General features: G+C 42.4%; 2 protein-coding genes across 2 annotated transcripts; both read right to left on the bottom strand.

The window, feature by feature from the left end:
- Positions 1–117: 117 nt before the first annotated feature.
- LOC115383644 (cyclic nucleotide-gated channel cone photoreceptor subunit alpha-like) lies at positions 118–5,626 on the bottom strand. The gene is made up of 5 exons (XM_030085777.1): positions 5,613–5,626; positions 3,905–4,090; positions 2,315–2,416; positions 1,557–1,663; positions 118–1,475 (listed from the first exon to the last, which is right to left on the bottom strand). Exons 1-5 carry the CDS (start codon positions 5,624–5,626, stop codon positions 118–120), a joined length of 1,767 nt encoding a protein of 588 aa, XP_029941637.1.
- An 8,454-nt stretch (positions 5,627–14,080) lies between these two features.
- Positions 14,081–22,886, bottom strand: atp1b1b (ATPase Na+/K+ transporting subunit beta 1b). The gene is made up of 6 exons (XM_030086020.1): positions 22,671–22,886; positions 19,408–19,536; positions 16,402–16,557; positions 16,139–16,323; positions 15,721–15,804; positions 14,081–15,638 (listed from the first exon to the last, which is right to left on the bottom strand). Exons 1-6 carry the CDS (start codon positions 22,759–22,761, stop codon positions 15,378–15,380), a joined length of 906 nt encoding a protein of 301 aa, XP_029941880.1. The 5' UTR covers positions 22,762–22,886; the 3' UTR covers positions 14,081–15,377.
- Positions 22,887–24,601: the final 1,715 nt, after the last annotated feature.

Below are 24,601 nucleotides of genomic sequence, written 5' to 3'. Positions count from 1 at the left end.
AAGAAGAGATTGGAGGTCCGTCTGCTACACAGGTTCTACAAAGCCAGAGTTCATCTCTGTGAAGCTTGCAGTGAATCCAGTTCTAATCTCGGCAGCGGCAGAACAAGCTACTGGGCGTTACTCATCGTCAAATCTCATTGTCCTGACCTGGTTGGATATGTTAGTGAGCCGCTGCTTCATTTTGCGCTGCGATGATTCATATTGACTTGTCAGCTTCCTGAATTTCAATGTCATGACTTCTATATTGGCTTCGATGTCGGTGACTTTCTGCTCCAAGTCTTTGGCGTCGGTGACGTTGACCAGCGACTCGTCGATGAGGTTGTCCTTCATGAGGATGGACCGTCCTTTCTCCTCCAGTGCGTACTTTGCATCAGGATACTCAGTCAGTGCCTCCATCAGGTCATCTTTGGACAGAGCGAAGAGATCGGAGTACCCCACGCTTCGGATGTTGGCCGTTCTTCGGTTTCCTGCTTTACTGCCCTTGATGCCCAGGATGCTGATTTCTCCGAAATACGCGCCGTCACTGAGCACTACAAACTGGGTAATTCCATCGTCTGCCACCACAGCCAGCTTTCCTTCTTTGATGATGTACATTTCTCGACCGATGTCGCCCTTCTTACAAATGTAGTCACCCGGACTGAAGAACTGGGGTTGAAGCTTCAGGACCAACTCGATAAGCAAACCCGCCTCACAGTCTTGGAAGATTCTCACTTTCCTCAGAGTCTCCAGATGCACGTTGATGGCGATCTCAGCCTTCAGCTTGTCGGGCAGATTCTTTAGCACCAGCTTCTCATCGCAGGTCTTCTCCTCGGTCCACAGGTAGTCGAACCACTTCACCACCCTCACCTCCAGGTCCTTGGTGACCTTTCGAAACTGCATGTACTGCTTGATGGAGTCGATTTTAGCCTGGAACTCCACGCGGCCTGCGTTCATGTTGGAAATCATCGCACCGACGTTACCGACGATGGTGGCGAAGATCAGAACTCCAGTGAGGAAGTCCACGACCACAAAGAAATATTCAATATCTCGCACTGGGGGAGGGGTTTCCCCGATGGTGGTCAGGGTGAGCGTGGACCAGTAAAAGCAGTAGATGTACTGCCGGGCCAGGCGTGAATACTCGGGAACTGACAAGCTGGGATAAACCCAAGTGTCCGAGCCAAAGCCAAGAACCTTGGAGATGGCAAAGTACAGGCAGGCGTTCCAGTGGATGATGATGATGATGTAAAGGACAAGATTGGCAATTCGGAAGATGTTTGGGAAATTTGTGCGAGTTTCCGTTCGGTCAAAGAACTCAAACAGCCGCGCTAACCTAAAGAGACGGTTGAACCTCCATTCTGGATTATCGATTCCCAGGTAGATGAATGCAATGTCAGTGGGAAGTATTGAGAAGATGTCCATTTTAAACTGGGGTGTCTTCATGTACTTTTCTTTCAGGATCTTTGCATCTTTCACGAGCAGTCCTTGCTCCAGAAAACCTGTGGAAACATGGAAATAACATCAGCATTAACATTTAGGAAATGTTTTACAGCTTAATAACAAAAACTAGCCTTACTGACCCGTTCTGGCTCTCACAAAGGTGTCGATGAAATAGAGGAGGTCTGAGAAGTAGTCAAAACCCATCCATAGCGTTGTGTTTTTGTACTGCAGCTCATTGAAACAAGCCCTGTGTGGAATGAACACCATAAAAGTCATGAAATAACAATACAGTGCAGGAACGGGTGGCACAGTTTACCACTGATATCAATCATTGCTTTTGAGAATTAACTACAGGAGTTTTGTATTCAGTTGAACGTTATTGCATGGAACAATGTAAATCTTTATAACACCTGCACATTTTGGGGAGAGAGACTAACACTGAGTTTTGAGGTGCGAATATAAATCACAAGAAGAAAAATGAAAAAGTTTGGCTCAAGTAAATTTATATAAACATTAAGCAAATTCAAGGTAACGACTGCAAAGGTTCCCTCTTGATTCAGCAGTTTGAAACTTTGGGTTTGAATAGATTAAGCCAGAAAGGTGACGAAAGTTGCAATTTATAATGTCATTAGCTGTTAAGAGACATTTTTTTTTAAATGATGTGAAAGTTACAGAATTTCAATGTTCAGGGTGCGGTTTAGAGGAACACACTGAATTAAATTACTGTAGTTTTCCAGTGATAATAGAAACCTCACCAGGACAAAACTGATCAATAACTACTCTAAAATGCAAGTATGTCGAGGTTCAAGTGTTGCTAATAACTCAAGAACTGATTGGATGTTCTGACTTTGAACTTGAGATACATTTAGCGGTGTTTTCATGAGCAGTGTGTTCATACCTGGCCACCAGAAACATCAAGTTGTAGAAGACAGGGATGGAGATGGTGCACAGCCAGTAGTAGTACAAGTCTGTAGCAGGATCCATGATCCACACCTCCTTCCTGGAAGAGAAAAATGTCTCTCTGTCAATCTTAAAACAGAAAAATAATCCTTTGGCTGCTGTTGTTTGTAAATGAATTATCCCCACACTTAACCGTTGCCAAGCTGCATCTAAACTACCATCTATTGATGGTGCAGTTAATATTGTGTTTTTCACTGATTGGTAAATACGTTTGGATGAAAGAATAATCATTCACTTTTAACTTGCGCTTTCTGTAGAACCATGGGTAATGGAAAAAAGAAGAAAGCATTCTTTGTTGATCCCCTTGGGGAAATTTGTTTCTCAACATCTAACTGATCCTATTCACAGTGAAGCTTGCCTGAGGTCAAGGGTCAGGCTCAGGGACCTGCAGGTATGTTGTTTGCATCCCACATCGCGTTGGTACTTTAACTTCTATTATTATTCTGTGTTCTTTTCTGTGTGGAGCCATGTTACCAGAGTTTCCCCCTGGCACTAACAAAGTTACTCTGTTCTACTCTATCATTAAATTAGAGGAGAGGCACACACATAGGGCTGGGATTATCTTATTATCTATGTTCATACTTCTACATCTGGTCATGAGAAACCTCCCTGACTGATATGAAGACATTTCTTTGAGGTAGTTTGTTTTATCTAACTAGTTGTTTTATCTAACTATGCTTCTTAGTAATAACATTTCCACCATGAACAAAGTCTGTTTAATTCCCTCTTAAATGGTGCCAGATTTGAACGAACATGAATTTGTAGAACACAGCAGAACTGAGTTTTTGGGTTAAGTCTTTGCCAAAGCCAAACAGCTTTTCTTTTCTTTGCTGATGCTATTTGCTCTTGGTTTGATCTTCTGGGACTCCCACTTAGGAAAAACTGGGTTCCCTGCTCCGGGAGTCAGTACGCCATGTTTGACGGGTCTGGACAGGGTTTGATCCAAAGCATGAACTGAAAACAGACTTCTTAGTCATGCTACGATTGTTCTTCACCATCGAGCCTGTGAGTGAACTAATGCACTGCAACCTGAACATTTTCAGACTCGTCCACATTCTGCTTACAGCTCTCGAATCAGATGGTGAACATGTCTTAAAAATGCAGGAACACTTTGCTGACTGCAGCATCTTTTAGTGTAGGCACGGCAAGGTTGTGGGCCTAAATGTAAATCAATGATCACTGGAGGACAGAGAAATAAATTCTCTTCTTCAAGAGGACAGCACCGCTTTCCACTGAGCGGGGTTCATTCAGGAAGTTTGGAATGGAGAGGAGAGAATGAGCATTTGTTGGGGAAGTTCATCCCACAAATATATGTTGATTAAAAATGTGGCACTAGTTAAAAGAGAAATCATCAGGCTTTCAAACAGAATGGGATTCACAGATTCATACTCATCTTCCTGGCCATTTTGACAGCAACTTTACAGTCGTTTCAGTAATTTCTAAAAAGCAATTTTTAATTGGATGCTAAGACATGGTATTAAAATACTTTAAAGCACAAACATTTGAGGTTTTCTTAAGTTACACTTACGGTTCCTCTTTTTTCTTGTCATCTTTCTTGTCATCCTTTTTATCATCTTTCTTCTCGTCCTTCTTTTCATCCTTCTTCTCGTCTTTTTTCTCATCCTTCTTCTCATCTTTCTTCTCATCCTTCTTCTCGTCCTTCTTCTCGTCTTTCTTTTCGTCCTTCTTGTCATCCTTCTTTTCATCTTTTTTTCTGTTACAAACAGAGGTCAGTCAGTGAAAAATCTTTTGTTTGGATTTATGTTCATCACCAATACTCCCTGGAGATCATCTTTTAGGTCAAAAACTTAAGAATATATTAAACTCCAAACTAAGCATAACTAATGGATATCTTTAATCAGTTCAAAACCATCAAATATTGTTGAACAATCTGTGTCATTTTCAAGGGTCTAGCATGAAGCATTCACAGAAGTCATTTTTCTGACCACATCAGATCGTGAGCCTGTTTCTGTATTTGAACAAAGTTTCATCTCACCCGTCATTGTTGTTGCAGTTGTTTGTGTTGTGCGCTGCCAGCGAAGACCGATCACCACTGCAAAGGCAACAATCAGATGTACCGGTCAGCGTGTCAGACTTTCTCTCATTCATCCATTCACTCACTTTTATTGATGGATCTTATCCTCATTCCATTTCCTTAGTTGAACCAATTACTTGCAGCAAATCCTGGTTTTTCACTGAATCCACTTTGAAAAGTAAGTTAAAGAATCAAAAACATGTTTTGCAAAAGTCTGTGTCATGGACACATATGAAGGCAGAGACGACTGCTCATCAGTAGATGTAAAGGAAAACCTTCCTCGGACAATTCTAGCTCTTCTGGATTCCAAAGCAGACCTGGATAACACTATTTACCTACATATGCTTGCAGTGTCAGCAAAAACTCTTTTTTTCCAATATTAGTGCTTCATGCTTCTTCTTCTTCTTCTCCTGTTGTTGACTGAAAGACTAGATGCCACAGTCAAAGATTTTTGGACATGATGACTAATGCATTGCAGTCACTGATTTGTGTATTTATTTTATTAATTCTGTGTATATTCTTGGGAGAGGGAGGCTCTTGGGTGTCACCAGAAATCCCAGGCAGGTCCTGCATCAGAGTACTGTGGATGTCTTTCACTTTAAGGCTTACTGGACATGACACATATAGCATGAGGCCAGGTCCTCCTCCTTCCTAAATACTGTCTAAATTGTCTGGGTTAGTGTTGTTTTTCATGTGATCACCTAATGAGTAGAACAAGACTGCCGTGTGGAGACAGAGAACTGTACAGGTGACATGTTTCAATGGAAAGTGCCTATTTGATCTGACGGAATGCGTTCCGAAACATTTGTGATGCTTTGTTTGTTTTTGCTAATGAGGTTGACTCAACACTAATCAGACACATTCATCATTTCAGATTGTGAAGTTTGAAAAACACTGCTATAAACAACTCTGCTTCATCATTTCAGTCCTGAACGACGCTTCTTCCCGTGAACTGCTAACATGACATAAAAAAGAGCCAAAATAACCTGAGTCTGCTCTGAAAGTGCTTGAACTTCTGGAGCGGTTTAAGCTTCTAGAGCTCTGCCGTTAGTCTCCGACCACAACTCATTTCAAGACCAACACAGACATCGGTGAACCGAGGTGTTTCAGGGAGAAAGAGGTTGGGAACCCTCAGCAGCTCTTTAGCCTTAACGCTAATTGGATTGAATTCCACTAATATGTCTGCAGAGGCGCGGCTCACCTCCTGGTCCCCATGTTGACTTCTGTCTGCGTGGGGCCGACAGCGCTGGTCCCACAGCGCATCAGCCCGGTCAACCTAACGCAGAAAAACATGATCAGTGGCATCACTTCAAGGATATTTGTGGCTGCTAATACATGAAGAGGGAAAGTAAGCCAACTCCTGCTGATTCTGGTTTTCTGGATTGATAATAAAGCACAGACGAGACGTGCAAAATACCTCTGATCTCTTTTTTTATCTAAATGATGAAAAAAACCATCTCTAATACTGACAAAATACTGACATGATTCAGACACAAACGATACTAATACTATGAAGATGGGATACAATGATGATATGATACCGATAAGAAATTGATACTGTGCATTTTATATATTTTTTTTCCTTTTTTTTTTTTCCCTTGTCCTGTTCAGCAGCTGGGGCGTGAAATATTGTATGATTGTAGCCTTTTACTATCTGAACAGATTTTAATGTTAGCAGCAGGACGAGACTGAATCTCCTTCTGCTGCTGCCTTTATTTAAAACTGGCGTCCGGCATGGCTGCCGGACAGGACCGGGACGGAAACGCTCAGAGAGCGAGAGACAGAAAAGAGAGGAAGCAGTTTATATTTTAAGATCAGTCCAAACATCCAGACTCACCGTGACCGCAGTCCTCTGCCAGCAGAAGATGTGTGATCTTGGTCCTCCATCACCTGGAAACGGGTTGTAAAGTTTATCGCCATAGATAACACACCACAGTGCAAAGCTTTGAATTAACAGGAAGAAACTGTAAAGTCCCGTGGGAACAACAACGATAAAAAATAAATCAAATGGAAATAACCATCAGAAAAGTAACACAACCACACTTGGTTGCACAGTTTGATGTAAAGTATGATATAAACCATCTAGCTTCTTTTCTCTGTCTTTCTTCATAGTCCAGAGCAAATGTGTCTCTAGGGATGCAGATTATGGTTACTGGAAGTTGCTTTCAAAACATTCTGTTTTCAGAGACTCCAAACACTGTCGAAATGCAAACCCTGTCATGTAAATGTGGCCTAAAACACTAAAGATGATATCAGGAAAACCGCTGGTGAAGCACTCCCTCAGGCTGACACCCCCATTGTCTTCATATCAAAGGTTGAGAAAAATAAGAGCAGTTTCAACTTTATAAAATTTGTATGATGCCGACTGTGGTAAAATACTGCGAAGTGCTCAAAAACCTTCTCATATTCGGTCTGTGAAAGTGAACTGAAATGGCCCTCACAGTGTGGCTCTGAAGCTAATGTCAGCATGAGGATGCAAGGTTTAGATGTGTCCAATACTGCTGAATGAAAAACAAACAGCATATTAATTCATGTGTAATTTAACTTTAAGATCCTCCTGTTGGACCCTCTCCCAGCCCCACGGCGCATGTTTGACAGCCACCCAGTCAGGTTGGCACCTTCTGGCCAACTGAGACCTGTTCCTGACAAGTTTCAGGGAGAAAACATTTTTTAACTTATTCTGCATTTTTAGATGTTGTCCTTCGAAAGCATCATTTAGAGTCACTGAAAATGAAACCAGCTTCCATTTTGGAAAGGCACAGCTCTATGTTTCCACATAAACAGAGAAAATACACTGAAACGTGCAGTGCTGCACATTGGAAATCAACAAAAACAATTAAATATTCCAGGGTGTGTTTACAATTTTGAATTTGACAAATTGAACATCAAGAATTTTTTTACTAAGCCATCATTCACATACATGGAGACTCATTTTGAACATACAGATCCTGAATAAGGTTCACACTTATTGTGGAAATGTAAGGGAGATCGCTGCAATCTAACCAGTGAAAAGGTCAACAGAGTGTTGGTTATTGCTAATTTTACACCCCGGGTACAAGCAACAATGAGCTGACATGCAGAAAACAGCTTCCGAGTGTCTTTAGTCTCATTAGCCGTCTCTTCTTTAGCGCCGTTAACTCAAATCCTCGGCTCCCAGATTACATCAGCTAAAATTAGATTTTACGCCGAGCGCTTGAACTCAACACTCTGGGGTAGTTTTCTTGACCCGCTCCCAGTGAAACCTTATCAAACCCTGTGCATGCCATATGAACTTCATTTACCTGACTGTGAGATGAGGATGAGGATGATGATGATGATGATGATGACAATGATGTGTGGTTCAGACGGAGAGAAGATGAAATGAGCTGTGAATGAATCCCATGGCACTTCTCCTCTGTTCGCCCTCCTTCACTTCAAACACATCGGGGCAGAGGAGTCCTGTTCACGTCGATCGGATCCCACCATGAAGGAGTTGACGTCTGTCTTCCAACATCAATCGCTGCAGAAAGCAGCGCTCATGCTTCTCTGTGGACGAGGTCTTTCCCTTGCTGTGGAGGAACTCCTTCTGCTCATCCACCTCTCAGCAGGTGGTGGAGGAGGGGGAGGAGCAGGAGGGGAGGAGGAGGGGAGGAGGAAACCTGCTCTCTGAGTGACACAGCACTGCGACATGAAAGAGGCCGCCCGAGGTGTTGCAGTATGAAACAGCCTGGATCACAGTTCCTCTGCGGGATGTCTGGACTCGTTTCAGCACCAGTTCTGACGACATGTCAGGAGGTGACGGATCCTCTGAGACCGCAGCTTCAAATTATGTCACGGCAAGCTTTCAAACTCTCCAAAGATTCAGGAACAAAGGTCACCTGCAGCCACACATGGCGGGTCCCTCAATGTTTTCACTCATACACTGACCTTTAGAAAAGATTTATCTCACAGTTCACGGCGACAAATTTAAAGAACGGTTCAATAAAATGTATTAAAAGCTTCCAAAGTGACGTGATGAAATCCAAATAAAGTATCAGATTTACCAGGAGCAATATCATTATTATAATTCACCAGAACAAATGTAAATGTAAAAACTGGACGATAACAGAAAATAATAACGTGAAAATATGTCTAATGAAGTTCATGCCACACTTGAAGCTCTGAATTTATGTAAATGGACAAACTAGATTATTCAAACAAGAATTAAATTCAAATTAATAAGTGAATGAATGTTGACTTGCATGAAATTGTGAGTATTAAATACAGACAAAAATTACAAATGGACTCAGGCAAATGTTTTGTTATGGAAAAAGAGCTTGTTTAAAAAAGAGACATCTCAGGAGATGCATAATTTCATGGGTATGTTAATTTGTTCAAGTAATAACATTTATAAACACCCTTTTTCCTCTCTTCAGCGTGCACACAGCAGCTCACGGCTCCTCTCTATTTAAACCTCTTCCAGTCTGAGTCGATCCTCTTAGTGTGTGAAACATCAGACTCCACCTGCAGCTCAGAGAGCGGCATGGGTTAATCCCAGCTCTGCAGCCTGCAGCACCCAGAGGGGAACCTCGGCCCTGCATGCTGGAGACCAGCCCCTGCTACTCTCACTTAATGCATTATCAGCCTGGCCTGCAGAGGCACCACAACACAGTTATTCCAACATGTGAGAGGCGGCAGTTCAAACATTTCAACATTTAAATGAACATTTATCGGGCTTTATTTCAGATTTATGATTAATTACTTCTGCTTCTATCCAGTAAAGTGGTTTATATCAATCGAGCGAATTGGTGTGTGTCTCTCTCAAGTGAACAACTCCAGCCACACAGAAGCCAGATTATCTTCTGCAAATGAGATTAGAGCTAATCTGTTGATGTATCTTGGGAAGCAGGCAGGGAACAACCAAAGTATCACAGTTCACGATTGGAAACTATTGTCATTTCTGCAGTTCAATACGATCACCAAAAAACCACGAAAGCTTTTCATAGAGACTTTCTTTGAAAGCCTTTAGTATATTTTATATTTCTAAGAGAAAGTTATCAAAATTATTGAAAAACTGCCATCAGTGAAAAAAAATTGTGTCTGACTCTCCCATAGTGCAAACTGAACACAGAGGTAGTAAATATTAGTTAAACTGTCTAAAACTATGAGACATCAACAGGGAAAGATAAAACAGCTCAACTTATTAGATCATGCGCATTGGAAATTGGATTATTTGGTACTATGGAGGGACCCTTCTCATTGTGCTTTCTCACAATCAGGGTGTTCGCCTATGGAAATATTTCGTTGGGCTTCAGATCCAGAGGTGATCACAGCTGCTGTGTCGCTCTGCAGCCTCAGTGTGTCTCTCCTGCAGAGACGGGTTGTGTTTGAGCAGGCTGCTGCACTAATTTCATGACGCTGTCGGCCATCCACAGATAATCAGCGGGCCCGTGTGCATTTATAATTGCTCAAGTGTTTGTTGACTCCGGCGTCTCCCAGGCTGCGGCACCGGCTGAATCACAGAGCAGGAGGTATTCATTCGGGATGTCTGAAACAGAAACTGATCCGATCCTCCAAGATTTGATTCTGGACACGCTGTGTGAAAACGCAGAGTCATCAGTCAACGGTCGGATCAGGACACCGAGCTCGGTCTCAGTGGATCAAACTGTGACATTACTGTCAATTCCCAGCGGTACTGACGTCCTAACAAGCTGCTGACAGCCAGCACTCCCCTGACTAGCCAATTAAACTCATTACAGCTGCAGCACCAGCTCCCACCGATACATGCTCCACATCCACCGCATGCTGGGTCGGACGTTTCCTCAAGAAAGACACCGCATATTCTTTGTTCTTTTGTCATCAGACATAAACCTCAAGAACCACGGCCACTGGTGGCTGTACTGACGGCTATCAACACCTCCAAACAATTGAGTATGGACACAGGAGCAGAGTTACATCCACAGTCAGAATGGATGGAAATCACAAGAGTCACAGTTCATGGTGGTCAGAGGAGACCAGACTCTTGGAACCAGAGCAACTGGCTGTCGACAGAAACGACTCTCAACCTCAGGAATGCCTGAAGCTGGGTATCAGTGGCGGCAGATGGAAGACTGTCAAACTTATAAATTATAGCCGATTGCATTGTCAAGTGGATGCAAATAAAAAACCCAACAAACACCAGAACCAAAGCAGCTGGTCGGACTCCGTAGAGGTTAAAAACGTCAACAATCATTGTCAGTGTTGTTCATCATTTCACCCAGAATCCGAGCCAACTGTGGTTATCAGAGGAAGATAAAAACCTGCAGCCAGGCTGATCAAAGCAAATGAAAATCCATAAAACATGTTCAAGTTTCAAAATGAAGATAATAGTTAAAAATCATGTGTGTATCATAGTTTTCCTACACTTATCAAAGCTGTAACTTGCAGCAAGGCACTCTTATTTCTAAAGCACCATTCAGACTCAAGGACACTCAGCCATTTGCAAAGCTGACAATCATAAAATGAAAATATAAAGACGAGAAATACAATGGAAAGCAAAATAATAAAACCCTGAGATAACAATGTTGACAAAGCTTTCTCACTTAATTTCATTTTTATTGAATAAATATTTGTATATTCTTACAAATTTATTGCACTTTATCATATCTTTTTAAAATTAATTCTAGTATTGAAAACATGATCATTTTTGTCATCAATACAGTAAAAATTGTCAAAGATATTCCGGTATTGACTTATCTGCATTATAATTATTAAAAAATACTGACGCGATTGGCTTTATTACATTCAAAGTAGCCAAAATCATGACGTTATTGCTTGCTTTTTTGAGATTTTAAAAAGCCCAAATTATTTTGTTACCAACTGTGTTACATTTAATATGTCAATTACTGCTTTATCAGCTTCATTACAAATGAAAAAAAGGAAAAATTGTCATGGTATTTGCTAAATTATATTTCAAATAGTCTACATCATGACATTACTGTGTCTGCTGGAGCTGAGACGAAGAAACGCTTCAAACCACAACAGACGCAGCACTGGCGCCCTCTTGTGTTCAGAATAATGAACAACTTCATCTACTGGGAAGGAAAAAGTGAGTGGAGCAGTTTCAAAGTGGAGACATTAAATGTAATGTAAGCATGAATTAACGTTACTTCATGTGTGGACATCCTGGGTCTGATAGCAGGATGTGACAGAACACACTGCAGGCTGCAGCTCAACATCACTTTACACAGATGAAGGGCACAGATCCGGCACAAAATGATTATGGAGACATGAAAAGAGTGTGTGAATGTTAATTAAATGGACCCCAACACTCGATACATCACTGGATGCTCTGGTTACATGGAGACAACTTGTTGTTGCTACTTCAGACATGTATGTTGATGTACTAAACAAACAGAACCAGAAACTCCAACATAAAAATGAACATTAAGTTGAGTGTTGAATGTCATAATAATTTGTCACCTGCAACCGGGCCTCAGGAAAACTAGATTTGAATGAACATGTCATCATGACTTCATTTAATTAATATCTTGAAAAGAAATATCTTGACTAAAAAGATGCAAAATAGCTGAAATCAAAGGAAAGAAATGCTTAAAACTGTAAAACAAAGGAAAAAAGAAACTTTGATAATAGTGCTAAAAATACTTTCTAAAATAACAAAATAAATGCAAATTTGTCCTAAACTACCAAAGATGTAAACTGGCAAACAATTTAATAAACTACTTAATAAACCTACTGATAAAGGTTGCAAGGAAAAGGCAAGCAAAACAGCAAAATTCAATCAAAATTAAAATTAAAAAAGCTAATACAGGCAAACAGGTGAAAGAAATCCAGGAGTCAAAGCAACTGAAACATCTCAAACCACTAAAATGGATAGAGATCGTTAAAAGAAAAAAAATCTAAAACTGTTGCAACAATTGCAAAACAGGCTAAGGCAGTTTAAGCTGCTCAAAAAGATTAAAAAGGCTTTTCACTCAGCTCCGCTAAAATAAATAGAACACATTTATTACAAAATATAGCTGACAGTGACCAGAAGTATGATAAAATTATTTTCCAAACTTTTGGAAGCATAATGATTTCACAGAGCATAAAATAATGTAATCCAATATTTGAATTTGCCCTCAATTCTTTTGGAAAATTATCGTTTAATGAATTAGACATATTTTCACTTGGTTTGCAAGAAGCAACAGTAAAAGGTAGTCTGAGCAGTATTAGTTGATGACTTTCTCATAAGTGTCACCAACTAAGAATGTATAATTGTGAATGTAAGTGTAAAATGCTGCACAGTTTACCAATAAAAAATTAGTACGCAATGCCCATAATCTCATCTTGAGCATTGCAAAGATGGAATGTCCATACAACTGGGTATGTTGAAATTTTACAGATTGGAAACATGTTTCAAAACATCACTCACCTCTGGCATAGTGTGTGGGGACCCTGTGGTGAAGATACTGGAGCTGGTCCGCGTGGAGGTTGGATCCATGCGTGCATGGTGGAGAAGCAAGTCCTCATCCAATATGGCGGCCAATATTTATGCTAACTCGGCTACTATTCCCAGAATTATAATTTTGGACTCTTGACAAACAGAAAACACTACAACTTTTGAGTGAACTGAAATTAAAGTAATATTACGAAATGGAACATGTCTCTCTTTGTGTCTGAAGAATGTTACGGCTGTTTCTACCTGTTTTTACCTGTAAAATACTTCGTGGAAAACTTCAGCGATGTGGCTTCATGAAGTGACTGTGTGTGACCCTCAATAAGTAACGCTATATCCTGCAGTGCTCACCTGTCCTCGTGAAGTAACGTTTAACCCTCACCTGTAAGTGGTTGCTGCATTGAATGACTTCCGGAATTCACATAATTTATATTTTAAGGGAAATACATCTAATTTTAATCATGTTACGATAATTGAGCAGTGATCTGCACTAAAACTCCTCCCTCGGAATTTGGGGGACAGGAATTAAATTAGTCTCCACATCAGTTAATTTTTCTAACTTAGTGACAAATCTCTATTTTAGACTACAATGAGTTTTTCAACGCACAAATATATACATTTGTTGATGGATTTGTGTGAGAAGTTCTCATCTAATAAGTAATTTTTTTGCACCACAGTGTATATAATCTAATATTTTGCCATGGTGTTTAGCATTTCAGTATATTTTAAACCAGGTTCAGAATATTTAGACAAAGCAGAGTTAAATTTCTGGATTGTTCACTTGAAAAGCGTAACGTTTTAAGCAGGTATTCCTTCACTGAAGGAATATGAAGAAAGGATGTATTGCGTAACTTTTCTGAACAGATCTCAAAGTATTTTAAAAACTTGTTTCAAATGAATCAGTATTTTAAAGAATTTGTAACATGTTTCTTTTTGCTTTCCATTCTATTTAGTAGCTGTCATTACATTTAAAATAGACAATGTTGTTTCAGGCCCCTCTTCTGGAGGCCTGAAACAACATCTTGGTGTTAGCGGCTGCACCGCGGTGTCCTCCTGTAATTACAGAGACGTGTGTCTGTAAACGATCCTCCTGGCGGTTTGAAAACTCAAGAGGCTGAAGTGTAACTGGACTCCTCCGGTCAGTGTGCTCTCAAACTGAGCCAACAACACTCCAAACATCCATCAATTCATTCATTCATCTCACTTCTAGTACCTTCAGCCACAGGTTGAAGAATCCTCTGCGCCACATAAAAACACACAAGCCACACCAAAAGAAAGATCCATTATGATTTTATTTGTTTTTATCTCTGATTAAATGACAAAAGGTGGATGAACTGATGGAAAGTCGAGTGACGCTGGAGTGAACTTCAGAGCCAACGTCAGTGATCATGTGAAGCCACAGAGCTCCGGCCGAACTCTTTCTTTTTAAAATGCATGATCAGTTCAGGATGGAGTTAAATAGCCGGTTGAATGTTCAATGTACACCGAGACTACATTCATGGCCTAAACACAAATCCAGAGTTCCCCATTTAAAGGTTGCAAGGCAAGACACTGACTTTAGCACTTAACATGATGACTTCCTGTGAAGGAGTACTGCATTGCTTCTGATAAAGACTCTCTTCAACTCACCACTTTGGTATTGCATTTATACATTACAATATTCTGCAAAGAAACAAAATACAACTGCATAAATATAAAATCTTCCACCATGGTCCATGGTTTGACATTCAGAGAGTTACACCAGCAAAAAAGAAAAAAAAAAAAAAAAAAGAGAAAAAAAATGTCTAAAGAGTTGCGTTAGCACCGTAGTGTCTAACAGGCTGGACACAAAACTACATTCAAGGCAAAAATCAGAAGGTAAAAGGCAAAAGAAACCAAAGTAATAAAACCCTGTCACGCGTTGATTTCACAAAAATAAAAAGTTTAAAAGCGTCTCCTGTGATCAGACGTAGAAGACGAGTAAAAAGAGGAGAGAAGTTCCCTGGAGTGCAGCCTTTTCCCTACACGGAGCGCCGTGTCTGACGGTTTCGATCGTTAAAGGAAATGGGATTCGTGTCACAGAGCAGCGGAAGCGTATACGAGGAAAGAGGCAAGGAAAACGGCGCGGCTCAAGGAGGAGCCAGGATTTTTTTTGCAACTACGGCACACTCCAAAAACTATCTACGGAAACCACACGAGGCAGCGGTATGCGGAAGGGGACACACGGCTCGCTACATCAGAGATGGAATTACACTTTACTGTCGTCGACGAACGATGTCCCATGGCTTGTGGAAAAGTGTCTTTAACAGCAGAATAAATATCTTTAATTGGGCCTATTGCTATTTTTTTTCCTCTAATTTACACTCTAATGCTACACAGAGGTGTAGAAGCTAATGATGAAAGGATTACACGTCGGTCCTCGAACAAAGTCGGTTATCTTCCATTTATTTGTTCAAGTCTACTGATTGATTTAACCGCTACAGCCTACCCGCTCCCCTCGACTTGTCATTTCCTACAATAAACTGGTGTTTGGGGGCGGTGGAGGGAGGGTGGGGAGGCGGTCAGGTGAAGGTGCTACTACTCTGACGACGGTCATAAACTGTTCACCTGCAGTTTGATGTCAAAGCGTCCTTGGTAGCGGTCCTTTTCGCTGTAGTCGATGTTCTCTCCGTACACTTTGCACTCGATGCGCAGTTCAGTGTTCTGGGTCAGGTTGGTGAACTGCAGCGCCACCAGCGGCTGCAGGTAGTGTGGGTGCAGCAGTTTGCCGTAGTACGGGTAGTACTGCAGGGGGAAGCCGCCGCCAATCCCGTAGTACTTGATCTCGCCAATCTTACCGGCATCTTCCTCTTTCTGCAAGAACAAGGCACAAATTCGTAATCAGGGACTATCAATATAAAGGTCACACATCTGCACCAACAGAAAGTGTGGGTACCTTGTTGGTGCAGTAGATAGGGATCACATTCGGTTGCACTTTGGGCTGAGCCTCTTCTGGAATACTGTCATTTGAGGTTGGAGGCTGAAGGAAGAACAGCACACGTTACGACACTGAAACATTTCAAATGCTTCCACCTGGAGCACAAATGCAATATTGTCATTTTAGTGTTCCCGTGTAGTAAAAGACGGAAAGTGCTAAAGCCTAGAAGAATTATAACTGGAGCACACTCAGACAACCTTCAGCTGATAGCACTGCGGCTGAAATCTAATCACAGTGCAGGTAGCAATCAATGATAAGATCACATGTCGATATCGATCGGCAGTCAGCTGTGCTACTGAACCTCAGCCATCCTGTAACCTAGCAACACTAAACGACATTTTAATTCCAGCAAACAAACGTATGCTTTTAAATTTACCCTTGGGCGGAAGTTGACGATCCTGTTGAGCTTGACGATCAGGCATGGCTTGCCCTCGCTGAATCCAAAGTTTGGATCTTCCAGACCGGAGCACGGTCCGAGCATGGACCTGTGGAAACGGCAGGCCTTCCGGACGCCAATGTCGCTCTCCAGTTCTCCCCGGTTCTTGTACTCCGCTGGTTCCTCTGCAGAAACAATTGAGGCTTTCACAGTTGGGGTCTAGATTCTAGGTGCAGACTGATGATGCTGGGAGCGAAACCTACCTCCACAATCCTCGTACTTCATCTGGTCGCGCTGTTTGTCCTCATCATACTTGACCAGGAAGTCCCTCAAGGCTTTGGTGTAAGACAGGTAGGTCTCCACCTCGTTCAGGCTGAAGCTCACTTCGGATTTGTCGGATCGTGGGGTGTGCGTAAGGCCTGCAAGAGCAACGCAACAGCAGTGAGGCCACAGCTTCAATGATTCATATCAGCTTACACAACCTGTGCAGCTGTGTCCAGATCAGTTAGCAGGGAGAACAAATATGTCGTGTCATCAGAAGAAAACAGTCTTCTGGGATTGCATAGAAACATCTTTCACATGGAAACAAGTGTTCCAGTCAGTGCTCATCCATAGCTAGTTTTATCATACAATTAGCACTTTCTGGGACAACAAAGTAGATTGTTTGGGACTATGAGCATGGCTCGACTGCCAGAAAATGACCTTGTAGGTATTTCTCTGCTGAATGGTGCACTGGGAACTCGGTTTCATTCTCACAAATCAAAACTGAGCTGACAGCCGTGCTTTTGAAGGCTTGCCTCCACCATTGGGGCATCTTGCATTTGTCAACGAATGTTTGTCCGGAAAAGAAGCATCTGATCAGACCAGGAGATGTTTTTTTTCACACTCAGCTTTTGCAAACTACTGGATCAGCAGCAGGCTTCAGATCAGAAACTGTTCCATTTCTGCCCAATCTGGCTCAATGCAAAGGTCCAAATTGGGGTTTGGTATATATTGGAGTGTGACATGCAGCATTCTTTGCACCCAAAGTAAAAAATGTTACCACAGTCATTCCAGATCCAGATGGTGTTTCAGTCTGTGATAAGATTGGAGGAGTGGACTGAATACAGTCTGTTGCTGCTGTGTGCCGAATTAAACCATCTCAGAAGTTCAGGTTTGAAGAAAAGCTGCACACTGAGAATCTGTTTGGAAACAATCTGTCAGTTGGGAGCTCCAATCAGGTGAGCAGACATCAGGTCACTGACCGTGAATTCTCAAGTGACGCAACGAGTGTTTGGACGGCCTCAAACGAACACACAGATCCATCTCCCATTCAAAAAGTGCTGTGGTCAAACAGAAGGCAGGAGCAAACCTTTGCTCCGTCAAACATTCCCACTCAAACCTCACCCATTTGACAGAGGGGTGTGTACACGAGGAGGCCACACACACACACACACACACACACACACACACACACACACACACACACACACACACACACACACACACACACACACACACACACACACACACACACACACACACACACACACACACACACACACACACACACACACACACACACACACACACACACACACACACACACACACCAAGACTTCAGCTAAAACATGGCACACAGCCTCAACACCAGCCTGCTGCTATCTACACTATTGAAAAAAAAAAAAAAGATTAAGCTTTGCTCTTGTCGAATTCTGACTTCCACCGCTTATTTTGAGCAGATATAGAAAAATAGATCTCTAATCACTTCCTGATGTCACCACAAAACAGGAGAACCTAGATGATGTTATTGTATTTGATCCTGTTTTACAACTTTAGCCCAGCTGTGACTCCGCAGAGCTGTTCGTGTGTCTGCGCTTCCCAATGCCATTCAAAGAGGAGACATATCTTCACTTTAATTTTTTTGATCCCTTTTCCAACTCCCTGTCTGGCTCCATATTTTCTGTGTGAAATAATAGACATATTGTCAGCGGAGCTGAACAAGAGCTTTGTCCAGACTCGGGACTCACAAAGCCGAGATTGATGTGACTGAAGGGTTGGCCATAACTTCGCCTTTGTCACTTTGTGACCTCTGACACTGACGTCCACTCGGAGGAGCACGATCTGACACGCACAGCATGAATGCTCAGTGTATGGAACACACAGTTCTATTCATTCATTGTGGCTGTTTTTTCACAATATATGCACTGATATTCCATGACGTAATGAAGATGCTTTGTAAAAAAAAAAAACGGACATTGAGACCATTTTGTGTTTAGAAATGTCCACAAAACATAAAAACCAGTTCCCTAATATGGCTTCAGTTATGCAACTATAGATCCGCATGCATTATAAAAAGCTGCCAGCTGGTTTTCAGTAAAGCAGAGCAACCACAGCCATAGGATGACCAGACTTGACTGAACCATTCTGAGGATGTTCTGGCTCTTGTATGAGTTTTCCGGACAATTCCTGCAATCGGCGTTTCCTCCCTGGAAAAATGCTGAGTCATTACACGAATGTCACTGACAACGCCGAGTCAGCGCTGCAAACATCTGAAATTACAAAAAAGCGGAGGAATTCGACCCTCAGAGACACTGAGGAAGGGCGGATGTCACAAGACCCATTCTGAACCACAGAGTGACTGCACCACGGTGCAATGGAGCACCTGGATGTGACTCTGCAGATGGAAGACAAACATCGTTCAGTCATCGATAAAAGGCAGCAGCATCCTGTAATTCTCCTTAAGTCAATATTATTCTATACCTGTCTGGCTGTTTGGTGGTTGAGCCGTCTTACCTTTTCTACAGTTTGAACAGTTTTCAGGTGAAATTTCCATGTTTTTTCCCTCCATTTTATCCATTTTTCCCTTTCAGTAATTTCAGACCTTTAGTGGTTTGAACAATTATTAAATATTTGAAACAAACATTTTTTTTAGCCCTCTTTTAAGTACATTTTAACACTTTCGGAGCCATTTTATCTTCTTTTTATCTTCTGAGCAAACACACAGGTGTCATTGGCAGGAATATGCTGAAGGAAACTCTGTCCTGACTTCTCTTTGTTTGGACTGATTCATCGTTAGCTTTAGCTGATTTTTTACAGGTGTGGTGAAACCTCTTCATTCACCAGCTGCAGTGAAAGGCAGGCGACGCATATCAAAGCTATCTGATCAGATAAGACCTCTTTGTGTTTCATCTAGATTTCCTTCCCCAGACTGACGTGGAATCTTCTCAGTTGCACCTGAACGCACCACGAAAGGCCCCTAAAATGGTGTGTCAGCTGTGATTTCGTACCAGGGGGTGCAACTCTGTCCTGCCAGGTGGGCTTGTAGTCGCTCAGGGTGAGCAGCATGGCCTGGATGGTGCCGATGAAGATGCCGGCCAGACATCCATAGAAGATGACGTAGAAGATCAGGATTTTGACTGTGGGGGGAAAAAAATAGAACACACACACACACACACACACACACACACGTGGATTATGTCAGAGGCAGCAGAGGACAGAATCAGAAAGCAACCGTCGGTGTTCAAAGTTCAAGTGATGGCGGTTTGTTTCACAACAGTGCGGCGACAAAGACTCCCGGAAAGGTTTCCACCCCCGACCGCCGCCGATAAACTGTGGTTATCAAAAGAAAACAAGTGCAGGATGAATAAATACTGATGTAACCGCCACTGCTGAGGAAAGGAGGGCTGGTTCAGAGGTCACGTGACCACCGTGAGATCAGCGTGAGTGTGTGTGTGTGTGTGTTTATAAGGTGTGGAAGGTGATTCCACTCCAAACACAACTTGTTTGACCAAGGACATCCCGGCTAAACCAGCGTGCCTCAGGAACTGTGAGCCAGATTAGCTCGAGTGGAGTCTCTGCCAAGTGGAGGCAGCAGACGGTTTAATAACTTTCACACACCACAAATTATTCATTGACACACACACACACACACACACACATATATATATATATATATATATGTATATATATATTTGAAGGAGACCACTCAGGACTATGGGGAAGAGCTGTGAGGTTAGTTTTCTGCAAGCCTCTGAAACTTTTTCTGAAAAACAAAAACTCTTCGTTTGGCCAATAGGGGGATTTAACCAACAGACCTCGAATATTTCCATTATATGCCATAAAATATGCTTCGTGGTTTTGTTTGCCCCACAAGGACATTATGTGGAAACATAATCTGTAGCTTTTCAGATAAACTACACTGTCGTCTGCTGTGATTCAACAGATTTGCATTACTTTAAGTAATAGATTCTGAGTATTTACCTCAAGAACGTGACATAACAAGAGCCGAACTACATAAAACACAGACGAGGTTGAACTAAATAAGAGATTTAAAAATTAAAATCAGCAGTGCATGACTGACTAAACTAAACCTCAGCAGAGCCGAGCCTGACGACACGTGCCATTGAGCACTTGTAATTTGACACTGTCTTCCTCTCCTTAACAGTTTTAAGTTTACACTTTATTGCATGAAGTCGACAAAAAGCCCCATTTCAAAATTTCATCTGATAGCTAAAGTCTACTTCAACACGACGTCTCTCACACACTGCAGCTCCAAAAGGTCACCGTGTCTCTCTCTTACGCACACACACACACCCATGCATGCACACACCCACACACATGCGCTGACAAAGCGAATGCTTCCTCGATGGAAGTCACAACTGTAAAGCTGGCTTCAAGGTTAAGCACAGACCCGAGGCTTGCTCTTCTCGTTGAGTTTCAGTGTGTGAGAACAATAAACTGAATTAATTCTGGGAAAACGACCTGACTGGCTTTAAATGAGATGCTCACTTGACACAACTATTAATGTAGCTTGTGCAATACAATTAAAGTCCGTTTAAAACTCTCACAAGCAGAAAACAATTAAAAAAACATGAAGTTAAGGCTTACTTTCTGCTTGAATTTGGTCAAAAAACAATTTCAGAAGTGCTTAACTGCTTAAAGCTAACTTATCTTTACTCCTTTTGAGGATTTTCTCTTGGTTCCACCTTTATCCCAGACGTTTTTCCTGCTCCACCTTCACCAAACCATACACTCTCTCCACCTATCAGATAAACTCATAGAAAGCACTAATACAAACGGTTCCGCCATTAATTCTGCAGGAGAGTCTTCAAAGAATTGAAAACTTCCTAATTGAATTGAATTTAAGCCCCTGGTGGTCAAACGGAACACTGTGACCTTTGTCAGAGCAGAGTTTATGAGGAGATCATTTGGATTACTCAGCATTTTCACACAACCGGGCTCAAGGTTACAACTGGGAATCGCTTCTTCACTTAAAAAATGAGAAATTTTCTTAAGAACAGGGATGAAAAGCTTTTTTGAAAGACAAAATGTCATCAGTTTATGCTCAAACTCCAGTCATCTGAGCAATTTGACATTCCTAAAGCAACAAACTTGTGAAAAGTCTCAAGTTGAGCCTGCATCTTGGTTTTTCACGGCTTTCTGAAGCACCGCTGACTCATCACAAATCAATTTCCAGCTTGACAAATTCTCTTATCTGTGCTGTGACGCAATAAATCAAGCATGGCCGCTGTTCACCTTGAAACTATACATTTCCACCCACTGCTGCTGCTGCTCCTCCTCCTCCTCCTCCTCCCTGCTCCCATCCTCATAGTTGGGAGTCTATGCTGCATGAAGCAATGTCACAAGGTCACAGCGGCCTGACGGGGATGAACATGTGACAAATTACTAGTGGGGACGACTTAAAGCAAAGATGTGGAAGCATGCAGGAGAGGAGTGAGGTGGAGGTGGAGGTGGCGGAGGTGGGGTGGGGGGTATCAGGTGGAAAGATGAGCTCTCATCACGGCACTGCGCATGCCACACTTTTCCCAGAAGCATCAGCACTTTTTAGATGACCTCAGAAGGACAAACTGCTGCACATCAGCAGCTGCTCGGATGGAACTGCCCGAGCAGACATCATGTCACACACTCACACACACACAGACTCACACACACATGCATGCATGCATGCACTCCTGTGTTTCTCAGCCAGGTGTTTGAGTCTAGACTGAAAGGAGCTGTGTGACATTGAGAGGAGGTGCAAGGACATGCGCACTGCTGCTGCCAGAGGGAGGGAGGGAGGGAGGGGAGGAGGGGGAACAGGAGATGAAAGGTCGAACAAGTTAATCAGTTGTATTGTTCGTTAGATTACAGTGACATCCGATCACAGGGAACCCGACACGGATCAATAGTCCTATCTACCTTTACGCGCAGGCCCTCTATCTCTCTCCTTGACTCACCTTGGACTATGATGCATTTTTAACCCTTTAAAATGCGCCTTCCTTTATGTTCCTATAATAAAAGCTGCTGAAACAGTGATCCGTGTCTCCTTCCTCCGACTCCAGAAGGCAGCGCAGAGCAGCGCGGCTCGGCTCCGATCATTACGCACCGCCGCCTCCAATTCATTCAACACTAAACACACACATTTGCACCGACACTTGACATTCAGGAGAGTTGTGCGTTAAAAGCCAGAGAGGACGCAGTGATGTGTCGTGTTTCTGCAGCAGAGAGGAATCAAACAGGTGGTGCAGGTGTAGGAGGGGCGGATACTCACACCAGCTGCCCCCGGTGCGGCCGAGCAGCTCCCCGGTCTCCGAGTTCCACATGAACTTCTTCCACCCCCCGTCGTCTTTATTCGAAGGCATCTTGGATAAATGTCCCCCCTTCCCGCTGATGTGTGCTCCGTCACTCCGTGTGTCTGCAGACTCCCCTTCCCGACCGTGCGCGGACCGAATCCCTCCCCCGTGCGTCGTGAGCGGCACCGGCTCGCTGCGCGCCCGGACTCCACGATATAAACCGTGGCTGCGCTCCACGACTCCGCCCGGAGCCCCCGGACAGGTTACCTCCGGGGGGGCGGGGCGGCCGCGGCCAATTGACGAGCGGGGCCGGAGTGCGCAACGGCGACGTCAGGAAGACGGACGGCAGGTCCAGAGAAGCTCTGGCCCGCGGGCCGAAACAGGGTCCGATCAGAGGTCCACCTGCACCTCCGGGCCAGAGCTGCTGGACTGTTTAAAACAAGCTCAACGCTGGCAACTCTTTTTTTCCGTCCAATTCAATTATTTGATTCAAGAATGAAGGCAGTGGTGCCAAACATCTGGCCCGCGGGCCACAACTGGCCCAACCGAGCATCCGGTACCGCCACCTGTAATCACCAGTCAGAAAATCATCCGAATGTCTTCAGGATATTGAAGTCAGAAGACATTTATTTCTTATACTTCAGTTATTTGACTAAAGAAAAGGAAGAAAAACATTTGAAGGATGATGGAAAACAGCAGCTTCACAAAAATATCCTCATCATTTATGTTTTTTTCTACATTTCATCTCAACATCATCCTTCAAAATCTCAAATATATAAAAAAACATGTGAGGGACACATGGAGCTGTTTCCTTTGTACATTGTTGGATTTCATTATTATTTTTATTGCACCTGTATATATATAATCTGTTGCCAGGTCGTATTAATATTTCACCTGGTTAAATAAAGGCTCAATAAACTCCTCGGCTTCTGTTTCATCCATAAAACTATCACCTATGAAAACACTCAGGGACATTTTAACAGATTTTATTGAACAACACGAAGTCGGTATGATTCTTTAACACACAATAAAGCGTTTTTCTTCTCTAAGTAAAGAGAAGAAGCACAAACTTTTTATGTCATGAGAATGAACCTTTCTGTAAATATTTAAATCATTTTAAATTATGGTTCTTGTTTCTTTTTTTGAAGAAATCATCTATCTCAAAATGAAGGAACACAAAAATGTATTTATGAAGAACTTGTGTGTGTCTGTCTATTTATGAGACATATATTTGGTTTAGAAAATAAACAAATTAGTGTCTTTATTTCTTGATCTTTATTTTTTTGTTGATGACATCTCGTGAAGAGAATATGCAGATGATGCCTTAATTTTCCACCAATAACACTGATATTAGATTGATTCCATTCTTCCAATGAAAAAGGTTTTATTATTCAATGTCTAACAACAAAATTGGCTAGTCCTATAAATCTGACAGGACAATATTTAATGATAAAACTGGGGATTGTGCGAACATCAGCCCCAGACGATCAAGGTGACAGAAGAGCAAAACTGATATGATGTTTCATACACAGTTTCCCCAGTCTATGTGCGCAACTGCTGGAAGATATAAGTGTAACTGGAAGATCCCATCTCAGCGAGACAACTGAGGGAGTTGGACAAGATAAAACGACAAACCACTGACCCAGATAAGGATCCACATTTCTCTAACTTGTTCCCGTTTCCTGACTGTGACAGCTTGGACCTTGTTTCTTCGGTGAAAGCATGACGGACACGCAACTTTCCTGCATGGGATTTTGCTGACTGACACATCCATTCATTCACGTACACACACTTCCTGTTACCCCAGCACATACGCAGCTCCAAGACATGACTTGGAAGAGACACGAGGGGAGGTCCATTTGTCACTGACAGCCAAACATACAAACATCCATGGCGTCGATACAAATAC

The sequence above is a fragment of the Salarias fasciatus genome, assembly GCF_902148845.1.
Source record: "Salarias fasciatus chromosome 23 unlocalized genomic scaffold, fSalaFa1.1 super_scaffold_20, whole genome shotgun sequence".
In the NCBI taxonomy this organism is placed as follows: domain Eukaryota; kingdom Metazoa; phylum Chordata; class Actinopteri; order Blenniiformes; family Blenniidae; genus Salarias; species Salarias fasciatus.
This window is presented reverse-complemented; position numbering and strand designations above follow the sequence as displayed.